The 22,338-nt window shown below is 46.7% G+C and overlaps 1 protein-coding gene across 2 annotated transcripts in view; it reads left to right on the top strand.

Moving 5' to 3' along the window:
* Positions 1-22,338, top strand: part of MATN2 (matrilin 2) — a 166,777-nt gene that overhangs the window by 43,128 nt on the left and 101,311 nt on the right. For both annotated transcript variants that reach the window (XM_052651949.1, XM_052651948.1), the window contains exons 3-4: positions 10,059-10,628; positions 20,534-20,656. In XM_052651949.1, the coding sequence (XP_052507909.1) occupies positions 10,059-10,628; positions 20,534-20,656 (693 nt within the window). The remainder of the gene's footprint in view (positions 1-10,058; positions 10,629-20,533; positions 20,657-22,338) is intronic.

The following is a 22,338-nucleotide window of genomic DNA, read 5'->3' as shown; positions in this document are numbered from 1 at the left end:
GATTTGATATTTATACCACTTAGATTTCCTCCTGTTAGTTTTGACTCATTATTCCAGCCCTCAGAAATCCTTTCTGGCCCTGACTCTGTTATTCAGCTTTTTACCGATTCCTTCCAACATTGTGTGTAGTGGTGTACAGAGAACCACAAATGCCCCCAGAATTTGGAAAACGGTGTGGAAAACGTTACCAGGTGGGGAGTGACTTGCTAATGTGTCTACGATATGTCTTCAATCCCATTAAGAAGTCCAGGGTGTCTCCCTAATATAATAGAATCAACTTTTCAGATCACTCCCCAGGGGTTCTTTAGGGAGATGTGAGTGGAGTGTGATTGATTCGGAGAAAGCCATGGCTCATCAACGGCACTGTAAAATGGCTGGCGTGAGGTAACTCAGCAGCTGCTGACTGACTAATAAGGGAATAAGGGAAGGGAAGAATTGAAATGTAGTCCTTTCAGCCTTGGCCAAGGACCACTGTGCCCCAGTCAAGTGCCCTAAGTACAGCGCAGTTGCAAGCTAAGTCTCACTGGGAGCGAAAATGAAAGGTGCTCCAAACTGCCTCTGAAATATCCATAAAATCACCTGCAAACCTCAGGGCTGGTCACAGTTTGCAGGCGCATAGGGACAGAACACTGAGGCAGCCGCAGGGGCCACACCTCAGGCGTCCGCGAGCAGGCGCTCATTGAGTGTAATGGTGGGTGTTACAAGGTAGTCTTTTCTCTGTCTGTCTGTCTTTGTTAATCCCATCTAGTTCAATACACACAGACTAAATGCTTATGGGATGCAATTTCCTGAATTCCAACGTGCTATTTTATATTCTTGTAATGGAGAATACATACCACTTGTATAGCCTGAGGAGACCGTTTCTTAGGCCTTTTCTATTTCCTTTGCCCTGACCCCATGCCTACAGCAGCCCTCCATCCCAAGTGTGTCTTTATGTAGAAGTTTGTGTGCACATTGTCTACATGGCCACCCTTTTTATTTCTCATTGGAAAGTAGTAAGTTAGCACTAATTATCAGATAATGTCTCAAAAGTACAGTTAGCTAACTTACCTTTATTCGGTTTCTTAGAAGTGAATAAAATTGAGCACTTCAGCCTTTGTTGCAGAGGCCCCCGGGCCCTGGAACCAGATTGGCAAAATGATTCCATTATTTGCAGGGCAGTGTTGATGGTATCCTGAGGCTGAGTCCAGGCTGAGTGGGAGAGGACAGGAATTGATTAGTAATGTCTGCCAGGGACAAGGGAGGAAAAGGGGGCCTTGCTGAGCCTGCCTTAGAGCCTGGGTACCCACACCAAAGACGGCAGTCACGCTCTCCCTCTCACTCTGAGCCCTCTGTTTATCTTTTTCGTCTGCCTAGTTTATTCAATTCTATTATCATTATTTGTCTCTGTGCCTGCTATTCACAATTGGGAGTCTTCCCTTCATTCTATTCCCAGAGCCTGACACACAATAGGTCCTCACTAAATATTTGTTCAAAGACTGGCTCTTTAAGTGTTCTACCTAACTGGTCTGGATATGTGGAATCTGCATTTCTTCCCCACTGTGCATGTGTGTATGTGTGCGCATGCGCACGCGCACACTCAGTTGCTTCAGTCGTGTCCGACTCTGTGCGACCCCACAGACTGTAGCCCACCAGGCTCCTCTGTCCATGGGATTATCCCAGCAAGAATACTGGAGTGGGTTGCCATTTCCTTCTCCAGGGAATCTTCCCTACCCAGGGACTCAACCTGCGTCTCCTGCATTGGCAGGTGAATTCTTTACCTCTGAGCCACCAGGGAAGCCCCTTCTTTCTCACTGGAGTCAATTAATTGCCTCGTTGAGATCCAAACTATAAATCTCCTCTGATTCTCCTGATCTATCCCATCTGGGAATAAAAACATTAATTGTGCATTTTTCCCCCTTCTCAATCTCCTTCTGGTTCATAAGCATCAAGTTCTCCCTCCCCCTCAGGCCCCCACCCCCGCTTTCTCTAATCATAAAACTGCTTTTCTCCCTTTGAAACTCTTGGTGAGCTAGTTTTTCCTCTGTCCCATTGTGACCTTTGAATCATGTTTCACGGTGTTTCTGGTAACTCTTGGGAATTAAAGTCCTAATAATAAGAAGAGCTTTAGCTCTTGGCTCACTGCCACTGTCTCCAATATTACTCTTAAAATTCTTGGTGATTTCAATAACCACATGAATGCTCCCTTCTTCACGGGATCGTTCCTGGAGTATTCTTGTCCTCCACCATATCTCAGGCAGTGACCTCTCTTATCATACTCCTGCCCCTGTGATTACGATACCTGCAGTTCCTTCGTAATCTCCATTTAAACCTCCTATTTTCCCTCAGCTCGCCCCTTCTAGGATTCCAACTTCAACAGTCCTTTGACCGTATCTAGACTTTCAATCCATTGGCCCCACTGCTTTTTCTCTGCCCTTCAACCCTTCCTATCTTCTACTTCACATTCCCCAGGTTAATTTCATGGGAAACCTTATAGTGGCTCTGCCACCTACCTTTGTTGCTTTCCTGATCCACCAACTCTTGGCTGCACGAGAACTCTGGCTATATCAACTTCCTCCTGCTTTCCTCCTGTACCCGTGTAGCCAAGTGTAGCCGGCGCAAAGCACACAACCATGCTATCAGTGTCCCTTCCGGTTCATGCTCGCTACCCTCAAGTTGGCCTTTAATGCCACGTGGAAATCCTATTCCAGTGCCCTTGTCCATCCACTCTTGTGCTGTCCTAGAAATTACTCCATTTTCCCCCGTGTATCACTCCTTTTTTAAAGTTTTTTTTTTTTTTTTTTTTAATATTCATTTGTTTGGCTGCATCAGAGCTCGGTTGCGGCTCTCGGGACGGTCGTTGCATCATGCAGCATTTTTCGCTGCGGTGCACAGCCTGTCTGTGGCTCGGTCTTCAGTCGCTGCAGCACGTGGGCTTAGTAGCTCTGTGGTGTGTGGGAGCCAGCTCCGACCAGGGATGGAACCTGAGTCTCCTGCATTGCAAGCCCGACTCTCCCCCGCTGGATCACCAGGGACGTCCCCACAGTTCTTTTTCAAGTGCCCACACACCGCCTACTTGTAGGAACTTTGCTGGGAATTGTTAGGAAGCTCCCACTTTCTGAAATCTGTCTCCCTTCTCCACCCCACCTTGGGCATTTGCCTGTGGTCCAGGTCATGCTTCTCCTGTTCCCCACAGCCCATCAAAGGCCAGTGACCTTGACTTTCTATCTCCCCCAGGGCCCTGCTTCTCCTGATCTCACAGGAGGCACTTGTCAAGCACAGGAGAATGTGAACAACTAGCAGCTTCATTTACTGAGAAGCTGCTCTTCAGGGAGGCAAGCATCTGTTTTCATCATTTTATTAAATTTAAAAAAAATTACAAATAGGCATTTAGCAGGGGGAAAGCACTTGGCAGGAGGCAGGCAAGTTCGAGCCATAGCTTCAGGCCCTGATTCCAGGGAAGGAAAGAACTGACCTCAGAGAGCCAGTGCTGTTCTGGTGCATCTTGAGTGTGCTGGGAAGGGCAGGTCTAAAAGGACAGAATCTTTTCTGAGCATTGCCTGGTGGTTAAGAGCATGGGCTATGGAGCTGGGTTCAGATCCTGGCCCCTCTACTTTCTAAGTATGAGACCCTAATCTAGGCATCTAACCTTTCTAGACTCACTGTTCTCATCTGTAAAATGGGAATAGTACCTACCTGCTAAGTTGAGTGTGAAGAATAAATAAGTCACTCTGGGAAAGTACTCAGAACAAGTCAAGTACTTTTAGGTACCCAATAAACAGTAGCTACAAATTACTGTTATATTCTCTTTGAGTCTCACGATAGCCCTGTGAGGTATTATCCTCATTTCACAGAAGAAGAGCCTGAGGGCCAAAAAGGTGAAGGGGAGGCAATAGGCCGCATGGTTGGTAAATGGCATTGGCTGGGCTTGCCCTGAGGTCACAGGCCAAGCCTGTGTTTGCTTGTTTCACTAAGCATTTGTGACCTTTGAATCATGTTCCATAGTGTTCCTGGTCACTCTTGGGAATTAAAGAAACCCCTCTGGTTGGTCCTAGTAACAAGAACAGTTTTAGCTCTTGGCTCATGGCCAATTTCTCCAACATTAGAGAAATGTTGCTGTTTCACAGAGTCCCTTTCAGTGTCTGGATGAAATTATTTTACCCTCATCATGGAGATTCACATACCTTCCTTCTCCAAACATGCCCTGACCTCTCTGGGCAGATGGTACCAAATATTTGCTGTACAATTACATGGCTATAATTGAATTTAGCCACAGCAAGGGAGACCGATTAGCAACAAATCTACAATCCTGAGAGGAAGGAGATGGTTCCAAGGCTGCACATTGTAATCCTGCTGGGGTGGGAATGTGGCTTAAAATTGTTCTGGCTCAGGTTCACCTTCTCTGCAGGGGGAAGAGACACTTGTTTGCCCAGTGAGTAAGCTGTGGAGTCGAGCTGACAGAACTGGAAGTACTGTGCACAAGGCTTAAACCGTCATTTTTTGGTTTGGGGTATGGTGTTTTATCGGAGAAGGCAGTGGCACCCCACTCCAGTACTCTTGCCTGGAAAATCCATGGATGGAGGAGCCTGGTAGGCTGCAGTCCATGGGGTCACTAAGAGTTGGACACGACTGAGCGACTTCACTTTCACTTTTTTCCTTTCATGCATTGGAGAAGGAAATGGCAACCCACTCCAGTATTCTTGCCTGGAGAATCCCAGGGATGGGGAAGCCTGATGGGCTGCCATCTATGGGGTCGCACAGAGTAGGACACTACTGAAGTGACTTAGCAGCAGCAGCAGCAGCATGGTGTTTTATGATGTGCCCAGATACCCTCTTCCAACTGCTGCAGAAAGTCTACAGTGAAAGGCAAGATGGAAGAGTATATGTGTTCTTCTCTTGGGCTAATTAGACAGGGATGCTGTTTATCAGAACTGATATGTGAGAGGAACACATACAGAGGAGATGTTTCTGGAAACATCTCTCAGCAGTTCCCAGGTGGAAAAACTGTGAAGGCAAATATTTCAGAATGTCCTAGAGTGTTTACAAAGCTCGTATTGCAATGCCAGTGGTATCGAGACTTTTCCCAGGCACCTGGATGGTCCCAGGCATGACCCTAGTGAGCCCTGGGGTCTCGTGGAGGTGGAGTCACCTCTCTGAGCCTCAGTTTTCCCTTCTGTAAGGTGAATAACTTGGACTCCATTTAGATCCTTCCAGCTCTAAGACTTTATTAATCTGTGAGTTCCTGGACCAAAAGTTAGAAAGTGACTGTGTTCCCTCATAAAGTGGCAAAGATTTGAGTCCTGGACTCAGCAGGACCTAGACCTGAGGAGAAAGGGACAACAGAGGATGAGATGGTTGGATGGCATCACTGACTCAATGGACATGAATTTGAGTAAGCTCCAGGAGTTGGTGATGGACAAGGAGGCCTGGCGTGCTGTGATGCATGGGGTTGCAAAGAGTCGGACACAACTGAGTGACTGAACTGGCTGAACTGAGACCTGCTCTAGCACTTTTTGACTCTGATTTGAATCCATCTCCTTGAACTGCCAGTTCTGACTCAGTCCCTTCCACCTGAAGCCTTGCTCCATCACCTGGAATTCCACTTAATTCTACAAACGTTGACTCAAGACTTAAACTGTATCCCCACTGCATGGCTGCAGAGATGACCAGTTTCCCACATTGGGTAATCCACAGTAAGATATGAGGTCAAGACTTACCAAAACTTCCTTTCTCCAGAAATCTCTCTAGGTCCTACACTCATGGTTTCGCAGAGTGTGGTCCTTGGACCAGTGACATCGACTTCACACAGGAACTTGCTGGAAATGCTTATTTTCAGGTGCCAGCCGATATCAACAGAATCAGAAACTCTGGAAGTGAGGCCCAGAGACCTTAGTTTTTAACAAGTTCTTCAGGGAATTGGGAGACACCTGGAGTCTGAGGACTACTGAACTAGCCCTTTCCAGGACAGGCTGCAAAAGCTATGTCTCTGAGCTCTCAAGGGACCTGAGGAGACATCCAGGAGAAAGTCGGTCACTTGGGCTACCAGAACCTGTTGTTTTCAACTCTCGGCCACAGCTCCCTGGAGGGTCCCTCCAACACCATTTCTAACCTCTGAGGTGGTTTTGTGAATGCCAGGCATTGTGAAAAACTCCTCATTTGTTTTGATGAGAAGGAGTCCAGCAGAGCACATCATTCTTTGCACAACTTCCAGACTCCCCTTTAAATTGATTGTGGTGCTTGCCAGGATGCACGGGAACCAAGACCCACAGAAAGAATCCCAGTCCCGGCGGGACCCCTGCTTCCAGAGGAAGAGTGTTCTTAGGGAGCCAGTGTGCCGTCTCCATGCCACCCTCCCTTCCAAGGAGCCTTTTGTTAATATCCTCCCACATGGCTGGGTCCAGGCTGGTTCCAGTCCTTCTGAGCAGGTGGAGATCACTGGGTCCTGTTCTCCCTGCAGTCAGTTCAGACTGAAGCTGGTAGAGCAGGGGGTGTGTCCAGCCTCAGTCCTGGGAGGTTTATCATGTGTTGTCTGGACCCAGGGCCACATGCTAGACCACAGACACTTCTCATGGAAATTAGAGAATGGCACTCCCTCCAGGGACCTCCCAAGTGGACACAGCCCCTGGGGCTCAGGACTGGGCTGGATTTCAGGCCCTCGCACTTCCTCGGGCAGGTACACAGCTGTCCGCGGCCACCCTGCCCCTCCCCAGCCGGAGCCTGGCACAGGGAGGACTGAGAAAGGAGAGGGGTCGGGGGTATTGTGGGTGGAGCAGAGCCTGTCTGTGAAGCTCCCACATATTGTGGGGGGTCCCGCCTGCTGGGCCCAAGACTCAGCTCTTTACCTGCAGCTAATCCTCAGAGCCTCGGTGAGGTGTTGTCCTCCACAGAGTTTTTCTGTTCCTAAATTATAAGAGATTTTCAAACTCTCAACACCTTCATGCTCTCATCTATCCAACGGATATGGTTCCCTTGTTCTTCAGAGCTTGTTCTGGAAACCACAGGAGACCATAGTGATGAAAGCTGTCTGGAGTCAAGATGTTAAAATGTCACGGTCGATATTGATCTTATCCCTGGGTCCTCAAAGGCAGTTTCTGCAGGCTCTGGTTTGAGAAACTCACCTTAAATTCACCCAGCCCCCAGTGTTATGTGTGGGTGCCACCAAAGGTCGGCTTTCTGCCATGATGCTGGTCTGAGGGGTGGGGGGTATGTGCTTCTGCCCCTAAAATTGTTAGGCGTGTGAGGCTGCGGTGCACGAGCTGTATGTGAGCAGGCGCTCAGGGGAGAGGCAGGGCCTGGCAGGCTGGCCTGGACAGGGTGACCTCACTGGCCTTTCCCACTTGTCATTTCAATGACTGGGCGCACTGCTTCATTTTTGGCTTTTTCCCTCTTTTTTGCAGCTGCGCTGATTGGGATTTAGGGCAGGCATTTGAGATCCCTCTTCTAATCTCTGTCAAATTGGGATTTGCCAGTGGGAAGTCTGGGAAAGGGAGGGAGGAAGGGGAGAGAGGCCGGAGGCCGTTGCTTAGAACATTGGAGAAATTCCAGGAGGAACGCCCAGCCTCCACCTCCACCCTCTGGGGCAGAAGGCCTCTCATCTCATTCTCTTTCCAGAATGCCTTGTTGCTTCAGCACTGGAGGAGTAAGCCTCACAGTTGCGCTGGTAACGGAGAGACTCTGATACTTGCCTTTTTTCCAGCTTAACTGTGCCCTTTGTTGAAATGTTTCTTGGCCAGGTACCGTCTCCATCTCCACTGCTGCCCCCACCTGCCAGCCCCCTACCCTGGTTGATATTGTTTTCTTCTCAACCAGATTAGTGCAACAATGGTCTGGACTGTCCACACTGCGCACCCCTACCCGACTCAACTGACCTTTTTATTCTTTTTTTTTTAAAGAAACTGAGGTATAGTTGATGTACAATATTGTATAAGTTACAGCAACATAGTGATTCGCAGGTTTTAAAGGCCAACCTCCATTTATAGTCATTAAAATGAAAGTATTGGGGAATTCCCTGGCAGTCTAGCAGTCGGAACTCTGCTTTCACTGCCGAGAGCACACGTTTAATCCCTGGTCAGGGAACTAGGATTCTGAAGGCTTCGTTGCAAGGCAGAAATAAATAAAATGAAACATTGACTATATTCCCTCCATTGTACGATATATCCCTGTAGCGTATTTTATGCACAGAAGTTTGTACCTCTCAATCCCTAACTGGTGTATTGCCCCACCCCATCCCTGTCCCCACTGCTAACTGCTAGTTTGTTCTCTATAGAGGACTGTTTCTTTTTTGTTTTATTCACTAGCCTTATTTTTTAGGTTTCACAGATAAATGATAGCAGTTTGTCTTTCTCTGCCTGACTTATTTCACTTAGCATAATACCCTCGAGGTCCATTCGTGTGGTCACAAATGGCAAAATTTCATTCTTTTTTATGACTGAGTAATATTTCATTGATTATATATAGCACGTCTTCTTTATCCATTCATCTGCTCATGGACACTTAGGTTGCTTCCTTATCTTGGCAGTTAGAAATAATGCTGCTATGAACATTGGGGTGCCTATATCTTTTTGAATTAGTGTTTTTGGGTTTTTTTTTCTCAGATAAATATGTGGGAATAGAATTGCTGGGTCATATGGTAGTTCTATTCCTAGTTTTTTGAGCAACCTCCATAGTGTTTTCCACAGTGCCTGCTCCAATTTACATTCCCACCCACCATGTATGAGGGTTCCTTTGTCCATATCCTCTCCACAAACTTCTGGCCCATTCAATTGACCTTTTATTACATAACTTCCCTGCGGAAGAGATAAATTACATAATATAATGCTAATCATATTATGCCCATCAGCTGTGGTATCAGTACAAATTTCAATCTGAATTGAAAGTCTTTTTGTAACTGACTTCAAGCTACCCCTCCAGCTTCATTCCTATCCATAACTCTTAGCAGTGCCTTCAACGCTCATTCTATTGTCTGCTATATTCATGCCATTTTGGGCTTTTGTTCATGGGCTCCTCTCCACACGTTCCTTCTCACAGTCCAGACACTATACATCTGTAAAGCCAGCCTGTGTCCCATCTCCTTGACCCCAGCCCAGTTCTCTGAACACTTATCATCTGCACCAAACAGTGTCATACTAATTATTCTTTCCTTTTTCTGTTAAGTCTCCCTAGGTAGACTGTAAACTCCTTGGGTCCCCACCGTAAGCATCTTCTATACTTCCTGCAGTATCCAGCCGAGCTAATGTGCTGTGCAGTAAATAACAAAGTAATTTTGACGCTGCTCAGATGTTTGCCCACCTAAAAACTACACTGACAACTTTCTAGAAGCTGAAGTTCACTTCTTTTGTAAAAAGAAATAGTATCCTGTTTGCTGCCAATATTCATGATCACCCAGTCAAACACATATACATCCTTACAACCCTCCTGAGTGAAGGAAATGATGAAGATTTGAAAGGTGACCCCTGGCCCTAGGATTTCCAACCTACCTTGAGTCCTTAACAATCTTATTTTATTTATTTTTAATTGAAGTATATTCGATTTGTGATATCATGTTAGTTTCAGGTATATAGCTCAGCAATTCAGTTATGCAGATATATATAACTTCTCCAGATTCTCTTTCCTTATAAGTTATTACAAAATATTGAAAACAGTTCCCTGTGGTATACAGGAGGTCTTTGTTGGCTATCTGTTGCTAATTTATTGTTGTTGTTCACTCGGTCGTGTTGAGCTCTTTGCAGGCCACATGGACAGCAGCACGCCAGGCTTCCCTGTCCTTCACCATCTCCCAGAACTTGCTCAAACTCATGTCCATTGAGTCAGTGATACCATCCAACCATCTCATCCTCTGTCGTCCCCTTCTTCTCCTGCCTTCAATCTTCCCAGCATCAGGGTCTTTTCTAATGAGTTGGCTCTTTGCATCAGGTGGCCAAAGTATTGGAGCTTCAACTTCAGCATCAGTCCTTCCAGTAAATATTCAGGACTGATTTCCTTTAGAATGGACTGGTTTGATCTCCTTGATAACTTAATATATAGTCAGATATTTATGCATAATACTTTTATGATATGTTTGCCCTCTCCCTTTTCCCCAGAGAGCACCTGTGAGAACAAGCGAGCGGATGTGGTCTTTATCATTGACAGCTCGCGCAGCGTCAACACCCACGACTACGCAAAGGTCAAGGAGTTCATTGTGGACATCTTGCAGTTCTTGGACATTGGCCCTGATGTCACCCGTGTGGGCCTACTCCAGTATGGCAGCACGGTAAAGAACGAGTTCTCCCTCAAGACCTTTAAGAGGAAGTCCGAGGTGGAGCGTGCCGTCAAGAGGATGCGGCACCTGTCCACGGGCACCATGACAGGGCTGGCCATCCAGTACGCCCTGAACATCGCCTTCTCGGAAGCAGAGGGGGCCCGGCCCCTGAGGGAGAACGTGCCTCGGGTCATAATGATCGTGACCGATGGGAGGCCCCAGGACTCGGTGGCCGAGGTGGCTGCAAAGGCCCGGGACACAGGCATCCTGATCTTTGCCATCGGTGTGGGCCAGGTGGACTTCAACACGCTGAAGGCCATTGGGAGCGAGCCCCATGAGGACCACGTCTTCCTGGTGGCCAACTTCAGCCAGATTGAGACGCTGACCTCAGTGTTCCAGAAGAAGTTGTGCAGTAAGTCCTGCTCCTCTGTGGCCCTTCTGGGGGCATTGTTGGGATGAGGTCATTCACCTTCCCGTGTTCATTCTGTGCTACCTGGTCCCAGGTACTGTGCTGGCAAGGGGTCTTTAGCAAAGGTCGAGATAAGACACAGTGTTCCCTTGGGGCTCACACTCTGGCCAAGGACGCTCATTAAGGATGCAATGTACAAATAAGTAATTAACTGTAGTTGTAAGTGTAACAGGGGAAGAATTCAGGGCAGGACCTGACCTAGGCCAGGGGCTCAGGGAGATTTCCCTGGGGAAAGGACATTTATACTCAAGCTGCTTAATGAGTCAGAGAAGGGAGGGGAAGTTTTCCTCCAGCACCTTGGATTGGCCTGGCATTACCTAGGTTGGAATTCATGAGTTGGAGTAAGCATGAAAATGGGGAAAATGTAACTTCTCCTTGGATGGCGTGGAATACTAGGCATTTTTGCTCGACAGTGGTGCTACCTGGGGATGTTTTCTCAATGCAGAGAGAAGCTTAGTGTATCGGGGGTGAAGACGTGCTCCTGGTGCCCCCTCACTGGACCGGATGGCAGGTGCCTCCCAACTTCTTCTGCAAGGTCATGCCTCCCCAAGTCCTTGAGCTGCCTTATTCTGCGTTAGAGGTCTTCTCCCGCTTCTTGCTTTCCAGCCCTGCTCTCCCTTCCTTGCCAGACTCCTCGCAGCAGCCTCCAGGCCGAGCTCCTGTTTCCGCTCTCCCGGAGGCCAGCTTGTGCTCTTCTCGGTCTCCAGCTTCTGCCACTGTCTTCTCGTCCTTTCTTCCTCCAGAAGGGCAGGGGCCCGGGCTGCCAACGCAGGCTCTGAGCTGGTCCCTGGAAATGGGACAGGCCTCCTGACCTGGTAAAACAGTGTTCAGTCCTGCCTTGCCCACCCCAGTGGCCTCTGTCCCCTCCAACTGCCTTGCTTCTTTGATGGGAAAACAAAAGCAAGTGTCTCTTCTGAGATGACTAGTATTTCCCTGGAGTCTGAGTGGAGATTGACCTTATGGACCAGACTCATCTCCAACTCCCCAGGAGCAGGAACCTTTGGATCACTTCTCAGAATGTGAAAAAGTCCCTCCATCACCTCTCCCCTGCCCCACCCCATCAAAGCCTCAGGAAGGAAGAACAGTGTGCTTTTGATGTGTCTTTAAAGTTCTCTACTGAAACTGACTTCAAAAAGCAGAGAGCCCATTGATTTTTTACTCCAAAATCAAAAGGTTTACTTGAAAAATCAATGCCATGAAGGAAAAAGAACCTTTCGCTGTGCAATGTCACTTGGAAAATATTCAGAAGTGCCATTTCCCTGGCGCCACAGAGGGTCTGGGCTGCTACAGTGTGCCGTGGCCTGAGTCACTTGGAAAACTTCACCTAGTAGAATGCGCTGCAAACATTTTTCAGGTTTATGACTTTAAATGACTTCTGCAGAATTTACGCTCCCCCTTTCCTGGAAATATTTAAAAAAAAGAAAGAAATTGGTCCTGTAACAGTTTTGACAGGTTTATTCATTTGTCTCGGAAAAATGTTAATGGAGGAGCTCTTCTCTAAACGCTCTGGATTGAGCAGTGAAGGGAAGGGTAATATGACGAGGGTGAGGTTGTGAACTTGCTCATAGAAGAACCTTCTCTCTGCTGTTTGACCAGGCAGCAAAACTAAAAGACGGTTTGGCTACCCACCTCATTTCTTTAAGAGCTCTAAGAGAACACCAGTATTATGACATTCATTCATTCCCCAGGGCCTAGAGACTGAATCCCTCTTCCCACCCTGCAGGAGGCCAGCTCCTGAATCTCCGCATCACAGGGCTCCACGGAGCAGAGCTGTCAACTGTCTCGAAAGGTTAAGGGGGCCCCGGGGCCTCTTTGTCAACTGTGCAGTAAAGATCTCAATAACTAACATTTACAAAGTTCTTTCTCTTGTGTTTTCACACTTGATCCTCACAAAAATCTGGGGAGGAGGCACGGTACTATCCCTCCCTTTTATAGGACTGTAAACTTGTCAAGTGGATTCCCCAAGAACAAGCAGCCAAGAGATGGGGGGCGGTGGGCATTCTGCTTCCAGACCTCTTGCTCGTTTCACCTCTCTTCGCATTGGGAGGTAGACATTCCTCTTTTAAGGTAAATGGTTTTCTGCAAGCAGCATCTGCACAGTCCAGCCACGCTAGGTCCACCAGCTCTGAGGTCGACATTCACCTTGGAGTTGGATGGGAAGCCTTTGTAGCGGGGGGAGCTGTCTCAATGACCCCCCCTGCCAACTGTGCAGATGCTGAGCACATCTGTAAAATGGGGGTTTTACCCTCAGAGCGTAGATGCATGAACAGATGGCATTATAAGCTGTAGAGTCCTATTCCGTGTGCACCGTGGTGTGTGTGACTACAGACAGACACACAGAGGACCAGCAGGGTAGGCAGATGGCCTTGGGTTTGACCTGCCCTCCAATCCTCAGACAACAGCAATGAGTGACTTCCGTGTTTCAGACAGCAGTTCTCTGGGGTTTTGGAAATCTCATTTGTTCCTTAAATGTTTATTGAGCTACACTCTGATAGTATAATTACAGCTAATTTTGTCCTAGGCTAGGTACCTTCCATACGTTATTTGACTGAACACTTATAACAGCCCTGTGAAGCAGGTACTATTATTACCCCATTTTATAGAAGTAGAAACTGAGGCTTAGAAAGGATAAGCAGCTTCAAGTGGCAGAGTTGGAGTCTCTCTGGTTCCAGAGTACTTACCCTCCACCTGCCAGGCCCAAGGGTTTCAGGATGGTGGGAAAATGCTCTTATCACAGATAAACAGGATGTTTGCTGTATAAAGTGTACACTTCAGAGACCTTGGGAAGTCCACCTGGCACTGGGGGACCTCTGATCACAGAATGCCTGGTTCTGCCTAGGGAGTCCAGGAGAACTTTAAAGAGGAGATCATAATGATGATAGCTTTTATTCTCACAACAAACCTGTGAAGTGAGTGCTCCCATAATTCTCATTTTACAGAAGAAACAGTGACCCAGACACATTCAGTAACTTGACCAAGGTCACACAGCATTCGATGGTAGAGCTGAGGTGTGAACCCAGGCATCCTGGCTCAGAACCTACATTTTAACCATGATGTGCTACATGGATGTGAAAGGTGAATGGCAGTTTATTGGATAGAATGTGTAGGAAGGGGGATTGCAAGGAAAAGAATGATATTTTTAATAGTTTTTTTCTCTTTCATTTAAAAACAAAAACAACAACAAAAAACGAGTCCAGAGTCTCTGTTAATTTCATGACTTCTAAGGAGACACAACCCACAACTTGAGAAGTGCTAAACAACAGGCTCGGCAGGGATACAGTGGTCAATAGACATGGAGAAGAGGTTTCAGAGGGAAGATGGGCTAAAGCTGGTGTGCTTTGGGCGGAAGTGAAAAGCACGGCTGGATCTGTGGATTGGGAGAGAGACAAGGTGTCCTCAGGTATGACGAAAACAGACACTTTTATTGTACAATTAGAAGGTCTGACCTTGACTGGGAGTCCTGGCTCTGGCGCTCACTGGTGTGGACATGAACTCGGGCACAGCGGTGGCCTTGTACCCACTGGTAGTGAATCCCTATACCAGCCACAGCTGAGGGCGGGGGCAGCGGGGGCCTCCTGAGGTTGCATTCTCAGGCTGCCAAGAGAAACTTAGAGGCCTGGTGCCCTGTGAATGAGGCCCTGTCTGCAAGGTGACCAAAACCTATCCGTGCTGAGGCCCAACGTTTTTGCCACCCAGTGAGAGAGGACACTGGATTTAGAGGCTGAAAAATGCGTGTCTATCCTGAGCCTTCTGACAGCTTGTAACCTGGGTAGGGCTGTCAGTTTTCTTTCTTTCTTTTTTTTTTTTTGCTTTTGGCTGCACCAAGCCACTCGCAAGATCTTAGTTCCCCGACCCAGGATTGCAGCCGGGCCCTCAGCAGTGATAGCACAGAGTCCCAACCCCTGGGCCACCAGGGAATTCCTAGGGCTGCTTTTAATTAACCTCTTGGCATCGGCTTTATCAGCTTAGCCTGGTATTTAAAGCCTGGAGGTTGGTCGTTCCTACGCTAAGAGCCCCACCTTACCCAGGCACCATCGAAGGCCCTAATGGTGTTCCTGGGCTTCTCTGGTGGCGCAGTGGTAAAGAATCTGCCTGCCAGTGCAGGAGACGCCAGAGACACAGTTTTGATCCCTCAGAGTAGGAAATGGCAACTCACTCCAGTAGTCTTGCCTGGAAAATTCCATGGACAGAGGAGCCTGGTGGGCTACAGTCCACGGCATCACAAAGAGTCGGACACGACAGAGTACTCAGTCACTCGATAGTGTTCCTAAGACACATTTCCCATCAACCCGCCTGGATAAAGCCCACACTTACTGCAGCCCTTCAAGGCCCTGTCACTCGGTGGGAGGCCAAATCAACTTCCACATACCTTGACTTTCCATGCCAAGTAATAGTTCAAGACCCCCAGTCAGCCCACCCCTGCTTTGATCATTCATTGGTCAATCACACATCCATTAATAAGCATTTATGAATGTTCAGACTTACTAGTTAAAAAAATCCAAAATCCAATCCTGCCAATGACTTAGTGTGCTTATTAGTGATTCTTTCTCCTGAACTCAGAGCCTTGTTCCAGCTTCAACCTACAAGGCCTTCGAGGTGTGAGACCCCTGCAGGCCCATGTAGGAGGCAGGACAATCCCCCTCCCTTCGGTCACATCACAAAGGCTCATCCCCCGGGAGAGGAAGGCGCTAGGGTCAGATGCTGTTAGGATCACTCATTCCTACCTATAGAATTTCAGAGACGGATATTTTTATACGACCTTAGTAAAAACGTTTGGGGTTCTTTTGATTGAAAGTAATAGACGTTCAGCTTGAGCTAGCTTTAGAAGAGAGGGGATTGCGTTATATTACTCATGGAAATAAGAAGGGTAGTGAATGATAGTCCAGCTTAGCTTCCATCTCCACTCTCTGCTTCCCCTTGGATTTATCTGGTTCCCTGGGCAGACAGCATGTACCCTGTCAGCCCTCAGATATTCTTGCCCTTGGTGTAAGCGCCCCCTTCCTCAATTCTTGTGCCTAAATGCCAAGAAAAGACTCCAATTGACAAACGCTGTACACTCAACAGTGGCCAGGAGTGGGACTGCCTCACACCAATACATAGTTCCCCCTGTCATCACACATTTAGAATGAGAAGGAAGGACAGCTTCTAAAAAAATGAAGTGTCTGTACTGAAGGCCCCTAGACACCAGACATGCCTTTGTTCTACAGGTGAAGAAATAAGTCAGAGACAGCTCCCCAACTTACCTGAACGTCCCTCACTTGTTCTAGGCGAAGGGAAACTGGAGCAGAGGTCTTCTGGCTTCTAATCCAGTGCTCTTTCCATTACACCAAATTCCTGGTTCCAATTTCTTTTATAGTACATAGCCAAAACAAGCCTTAGTAACAAGCTGTCACTCCAAACCTTATGCAGTGGTTCTTTTAATTTCCCTATTTGACAAGTGAAGAAAGCGGAGCTCAGGGAAATTAAGGAATTCATGCAAGGTCCTGGTGAAGCTTGGCTTTAGTCTGTTCCCAGAAGTTGTCCGCTATGCTGTCTGCAGCTGAGCAGTTATTTTCTCTGCCTCGTGTCTCCTGTCTAAGTAATCCTGTCAGGGTCTCCGTGAGAAGTCAGGCAGCGGGCTCATCACTTGGGCCTCGCACCAGTGGATAGCGGCTGTGTTGCTGGTTGCCTAGACTTCAGATTTCCTTCATTACAGAGGAGAATCACGACACGCTGAGAGTTGCACAAGAACCCCCTCTGTGTCCGTGGGTAATGTGATGCCAGCAGCCTGGAAAAGAAGAGAGCTTTCCAGGGTGCAAAGCAAATGCAAATTAAAAACAGGATAATGATTTTTCCCTGTCAAAACTTAATGTTTGCTAATCCTGAGAGCTAAAGTTTGGAGGAAGTGGGAATCATTACTCTCATGCATTGCTGGTATGAGCTACCTTACAAGGCAATCAGGTGATATCTGTTTAAAGCAGGACCCAGTCCTAGAGAAACAGTTGCACATGTGCTCAAGGAGATGTGTTTGAGAATGCTTATCACAGCACTGGGAAAGTGAAAATGTGGACTGGTTGGGGAAATGGCTAAATAAAATGAGGCATAGTCAATGACCAATGGATAAAGCAATTCAAAGGAATAAACCAGACCTAATGTACTTGATCACCTGCTTCCCAGGTGGCACTGAAGTGCAGGAAATGCAGGTTTGATCCCTGGGTTGGGAAGATCCCCTGGAGAAGGGAAATGGTGCCCCACTCCAGTATTCTTGACTGGGAAATCCCATGGACAGAGGAGCCTGGAGGGCTACAGTCCATAGGGTCGCAAAGAGTCGGACATGACTGAAGGCGACTTAGCAGCAATGTACTTGATCAAATCTAAGATGTATAGTTGATTCTCATTATTCTTGGTAATAATGTTCTATAAAGTCCTGGTGAATACTGAATTACTAAGTATGGACCACTGCTCCTAGAGGAAATACAGGGTTAGGTTCCTCTGAGCCTCTGGTCCAGCATTATTGTCAACTGGTCAATACATTATCTTATTTTATGTATGTTTCTGTTTAAAGACACCATAAGGACTTCCCCTGTGGCTTACCTGGTAAAGAATCTGCCTGCAATGCAGGAGACCTGGGTTCAGTCCCTGGGTTGGGAAGATCCCTTGGAGAAGGGAAAGGCTACCCACTCCAGTATTCTGGCCTGGAGAATTCCATGGAGTGTATAGCCCATGGGGTCGCAAAGAGTCGAACATGACTGAGTGACTTTCACTTATTTATATATTGTGGATTCATTAACATTGAACTCACAGCCAACAGCACTATCACTCATGCCTGGATGAAGTTTATTAAACACACATTTTCTCTGAAACGCACCTCACAGCCTTCTCACACTTAGGAGCACCAGACACACTTCACTTCAGCAAACACCAGCACTTCAGCACTATGCTTGGGGCCATCCTAAACAGCAAAATCACCAACAAAAAGCACAGAAACACAAAAGGTGTGGCACCTAATAGGCCTTGAAAAGGACACTGTTCCCAGCCTGAGAGCAGAAACAAGAGGGCAGGGCATCGCCTGTGCAGCTGCAGGTGGGAGTGAGAGCATCAGGCAACTTGCATTTTCCATCGCTCTGCACGTGTCCTTAAATGATGTTGAAAACACTGTGAATACTGATTTTAGGGTTACAAATAAGTTCTTGCAAGTAGGCGAATTTGCAAATATGGAATCCGTGAATAATTAGGATCAACTGTCTGTGTCCTCACATTTGAACATCTCCGGAAACTGGACGGATCTTAGATTCCATGAAAGAGAGTATATGTCAGTAGAGACAGAATCTGTTATTGATGTTGAGTGAAAAGCCAAGTTGAAGATGAATATATATAGGATGAACCCAAACATGCAAAATAAAAGCCCACCACACTTCTCCTTTGCTACATACAGTTAATGCATATCAAACATTCTGCTGGGGAGTGTTCTAAGCTTAATTTTAAGCTTAAATTTAAGCTTCACCATCTTAATTACTTTAACCCTTACAAGGCCCTTATGAAATTAGTACTACTTTTACTCCCATTTAATATTTTAAAAGTTAAGATTATTGCACATGGTCACAAAAACAGATATTTCAGGACTTCTGGGGTGGTCCAATGCAGGAGCATCACGCTCCCAATGCAGGGGGCCTGGGTTCCATTCTAGTCAGGAAACCAGATCCCACGTGCACAGCTGAGAGTTCACATGCCATGCGAGATCCCATGTGCCACAACTAAGACCTGGCACAGCCAAAAACATTAAAAAATAAACAAAAAAAATCCCCAGCTATTTCTTTCACACTGAAGTAAAAATGACTGATTTTAATCTAGAAGCTCTCCTAATGTTATTTATGGGCTTACCAAGGGGCACAAGTGGTAAAGAACCCACCCGGTATGCAGGAGACATAAGAGACACCAGTTCAATCTCTGGGTCGGGGAGATCCCCTGGAGGAGGGCATGGCTCCCCACTCCAGTATTTTTGCCTGAAGAATCCCATGGACAGAGGAGCCTGGCGGGCTACAGTCCATAGGGTCCCAGAGAGTCAGACAAGACTGAAGCGACTTAGCATGCACTCAGTGTTATTTATATCTTAGGAATTAAAACACAGACAATTGTAAACTCAGAGCAATCACAATCATTCTAAATTGTAATCTTATGAAATAAAATTTTTACCTTCATTTACTGCCCACCATGTTTCTTACTTTGAAGTAAAGGGACATATACTTAGGATATGCCATTGATTTCATCAGAAGCTGAGTTTTCCAACACAGGGTTAAGAAGACTGTTCTTAGCTTTTGAAAGTCTCTTCTGTTTTGGCTTTATAAATATAAATTTCTATGCATGGACGTCCTTTTTGTTTATGAGAACATTTGCATAACTTGTACTCTGTTTATACTGATACTTGTTAATTTTAAATATGTTCAGGTTGAATTATATGAAGCCAAGTAATAAATTTAAGGTGTAAAAAACAATAAGAATTTTTGTGAGCTCTGGGCAGACTTATGCAAGAATTGATGAATCTGAAAGCTGAGGTACTTCAGAAACTAAATGTGGATATATTTATAAATTGAGACATAAAGATTATGGAAACATATGAATGCATTTTTTTACTCCAAAAATTTTATAACATTTTTGCCTATTAAAAAAATTACATTATTCTTTGGATTGCTGAGCCTGAGACTCTGGTGATCTTTATTACATCCTCATTTAACTAATAAATTTTCCTCCAAGCCCATTTCTGCGAAAAATCCATACACTGACCAAAGCCCTTTCTGGTATCAGTAAACCCTCTGCTCACCAATTGGATGTTATTAATTACACTGTGAGATGTCTGTCTTATGACAGTGACCTATGGTCACTTTTGACCTGTTTTTAGTTGTTGTTGTATTGTTTAGTTGCTAAGTTGTGTCCGACTCTTTTGCAACTCCATAGACTGTAGCCCGCTAGGCTTCCCTGTCCATGGGATTTTCCAGGCAAGAATACTGGAGTGGGTTGCCATTTCCTTCTCCAGGGGATCTTCCCCACTCAGGAATTGAACTTGCGTCTCCTGTGTTGGCAGGCAGATTCTTTACCCCTGAGCCAGTTGGGAAGCCCCTATTTTTAGTTGGATATCAGCAATTTCATATGACTCAGCCTAACTTCATTTCCCTTTGACCCTCCATGGCCCTCTAGCTATACATATTTTTTTTTAATTGGAGTATAATTGCTTTACAATGTGGTGCTAGTTTCTGCTGTACAAAGAAGTGAATCAGCCATATGTGAAGTGCTAAGTCGCTTCAGTCATGTCCAACTCTTTACAACCCTGTAGACTATAGTCTGCCGGGCTCCTCTGACCATGGGGCTCTCCAGGCAAGAGTACTGAGTGGGTTGCCATGCCCTCCTCCAGGGGATCTTCCCAACCCAGGGATTGAACCTGAGTCTTGTACCTCTCCTGCACTGGCAGGCTGGTGCTTTTCCCCTAGTATTGCCTGGGAAGCCCCATATGTATACATATATTCCCTCCCTTTTGGCCCTCTCTCTGAACCCCCTCCCAACCCACCCATCAAGGTCATCACAGAGCACAGAGCTGAGCTTCCTGCGCTTTATAGCTGGTTCCCACTAGCTATCTATTTTACACATGGTAGTGTATAAATGTCAATCCCAATCTCTTAATTTACTGATGATGGCATTTATGTAAAACTGTCTTGTCCAACCAAAGGCTGTAAACCCCCCTTGAGGGCAGGGCCTGCAGCTTGTTTCTCTTTGGGTCGTGCTTGCTCCTTCACTGTGTAGCTTCTGGATGACTGTTTCCCGGAGGATGAAGTTAGAGAAGGCATTGTTGCCCTAACGTCCCACCTCTTCCCTTTCAGCGGTCCACATGTGCAGCATCCTGGAGCATAACTGCGCCCACTTCTGCATCAACACGCCGGGCTCATACATCTGCAGGTGCAAGCAAGGCTACATCCTCAACTCGGATGAGAAGACCTGCAGAAGTAAGATTGCTTTGCTGATGTGTCTGTTCTGTCCTCCTCGGCTTTCTCGTGCTTTCTTCTTTTATCTGGGCCCATTTAACTCACCTGTGACCCCCACCCAACCAAGTCATCATTTCCCTGAAGAACAGAAACAAGGTTGTCTAAGATGCATATTTTGCCCTGCCCCCCACTCAGCCTTCACAGCACTAAGGCTAGAGCCGGGCACACAGTAGGCCATCAGGAAGGGTTTGGAAGCTCGCTGGAGGCTCCTTCTCAGAAATAGCTTCCTTGGATTCTTGAGCTACTATCCTTGACTTCCAAGCTGTTCTTTATGGGGATCCGCTGAAGAGCCTTTTCATCCGTGGTCTTTATGAACTGTGCCCTTGTCACCAAAAGGGGGTCTGGCTGCTCACCACCCAAAAGCCAATAAACAGTCCAGGCTGGTGGAAAGGAAAGTTTGCTTTATTTCAAAAGCTGGCAAATGGTGGGGGGCAAATGCTGGCAACATCTGTCCAAAGGCCGGCCCCTCCAGGGGCAACCAGTGGGGCAGGAGCTTGTATAGATGGAAGGAGGGGGCTACGTACAGAAACAGCACAATCGGCTCTGACAGTCAGCTTCAAATTGGTCAGGGTGGTAGCGTCATTGTGGTCCCATCACTTCGTGGGAAATAGATGGGGAAACAGTGGAAACAGTGACAGACTTTATTTTGGGGCTCCAAAATCACTGCAGATGGTGACTGCAGCCATGAAATTTAAAGACGCTTACTCTTTGGAAGGAAAGTTATGACCAACCTAGATAGCATATTCAAAAGCAGAGACATTACTTTGCCAACAAAGGTCTGTCTAGTCAAGGCTATGGTTTTTCCAGTGGTCATGTATGTATGCGAGAGTTGGACTGAGAAGAAAGCTGAGGACCAAAGAATTGATGCTTTTGAACTGTGGTGTTGGAGAAGACTCTTGAGAGGCTCTTGGACTGAAGGGAGATCCAACAAGTCCATTCTAGGGGAGATCAGTCCTGGGTGTTCTTTGGAAGGACTGATGCTACAGCTGAAACTCCAGTACTTTGGCCACCTTATGGGAAGAGTTGACTCATTGGAAAAGACTCTGATGCTGGGAGGAATTGAGGGCAGGAAGAGAAGGGGACGACAGAGGATAAGATGGCTGGATGGTATCACTGACTCGATGGACATGAGTCTGAGTGAACTCCGGGAGTTTGTGATGGACAAGGAGGCCTGGTGTGCTGCGATTCATGGGGTCACAGAGTCGGACATGACTGAGCGACTGAACTGAACTGAACTGAATCTTCAGTTCCAGGGTCCATTTGTTCCCATTTCTTTGAGGTCAGTTCTTGGAATTGTGACAGTGTATGTCATGGGTACAGTCTGATCATCATGTAGTTAACTTCTTCACCCTGGTGTGTTAGTATTTATAAGACAGCTCACAGGATATGGCTCAGAATATTATCTGTAGTCCTTGAGAAGGAACTAAAGGTCCTTGACTATACTTAACGACTATAGTATTATTATTTGGTCTCCTTTGACTGTTCTCTTTTGTTTCTGTATTTCTCATTTCTCTGATTAAACTTATTCGTTGACCAAAGTTTTCTACAGATAAAAGGCAGGCAGAGGACATGGGGTGGTGGAGGGAGGGGGAAAAGACCATAGGGTCCTGCTCTGTTTCACCCTGAGGAGTTGTTTCTGTATT

Source organism: Budorcas taxicolor, chromosome 14 (assembly GCF_023091745.1).
Source record: "Budorcas taxicolor isolate Tak-1 chromosome 14, Takin1.1, whole genome shotgun sequence".
Classification (NCBI taxonomy): Eukaryota; Metazoa; Chordata; class Mammalia; order Artiodactyla; family Bovidae; genus Budorcas; species Budorcas taxicolor.
Note: the sequence above shows the minus strand (reverse complement) of the source record. Positions and strands in the feature narration are given on the sequence as shown.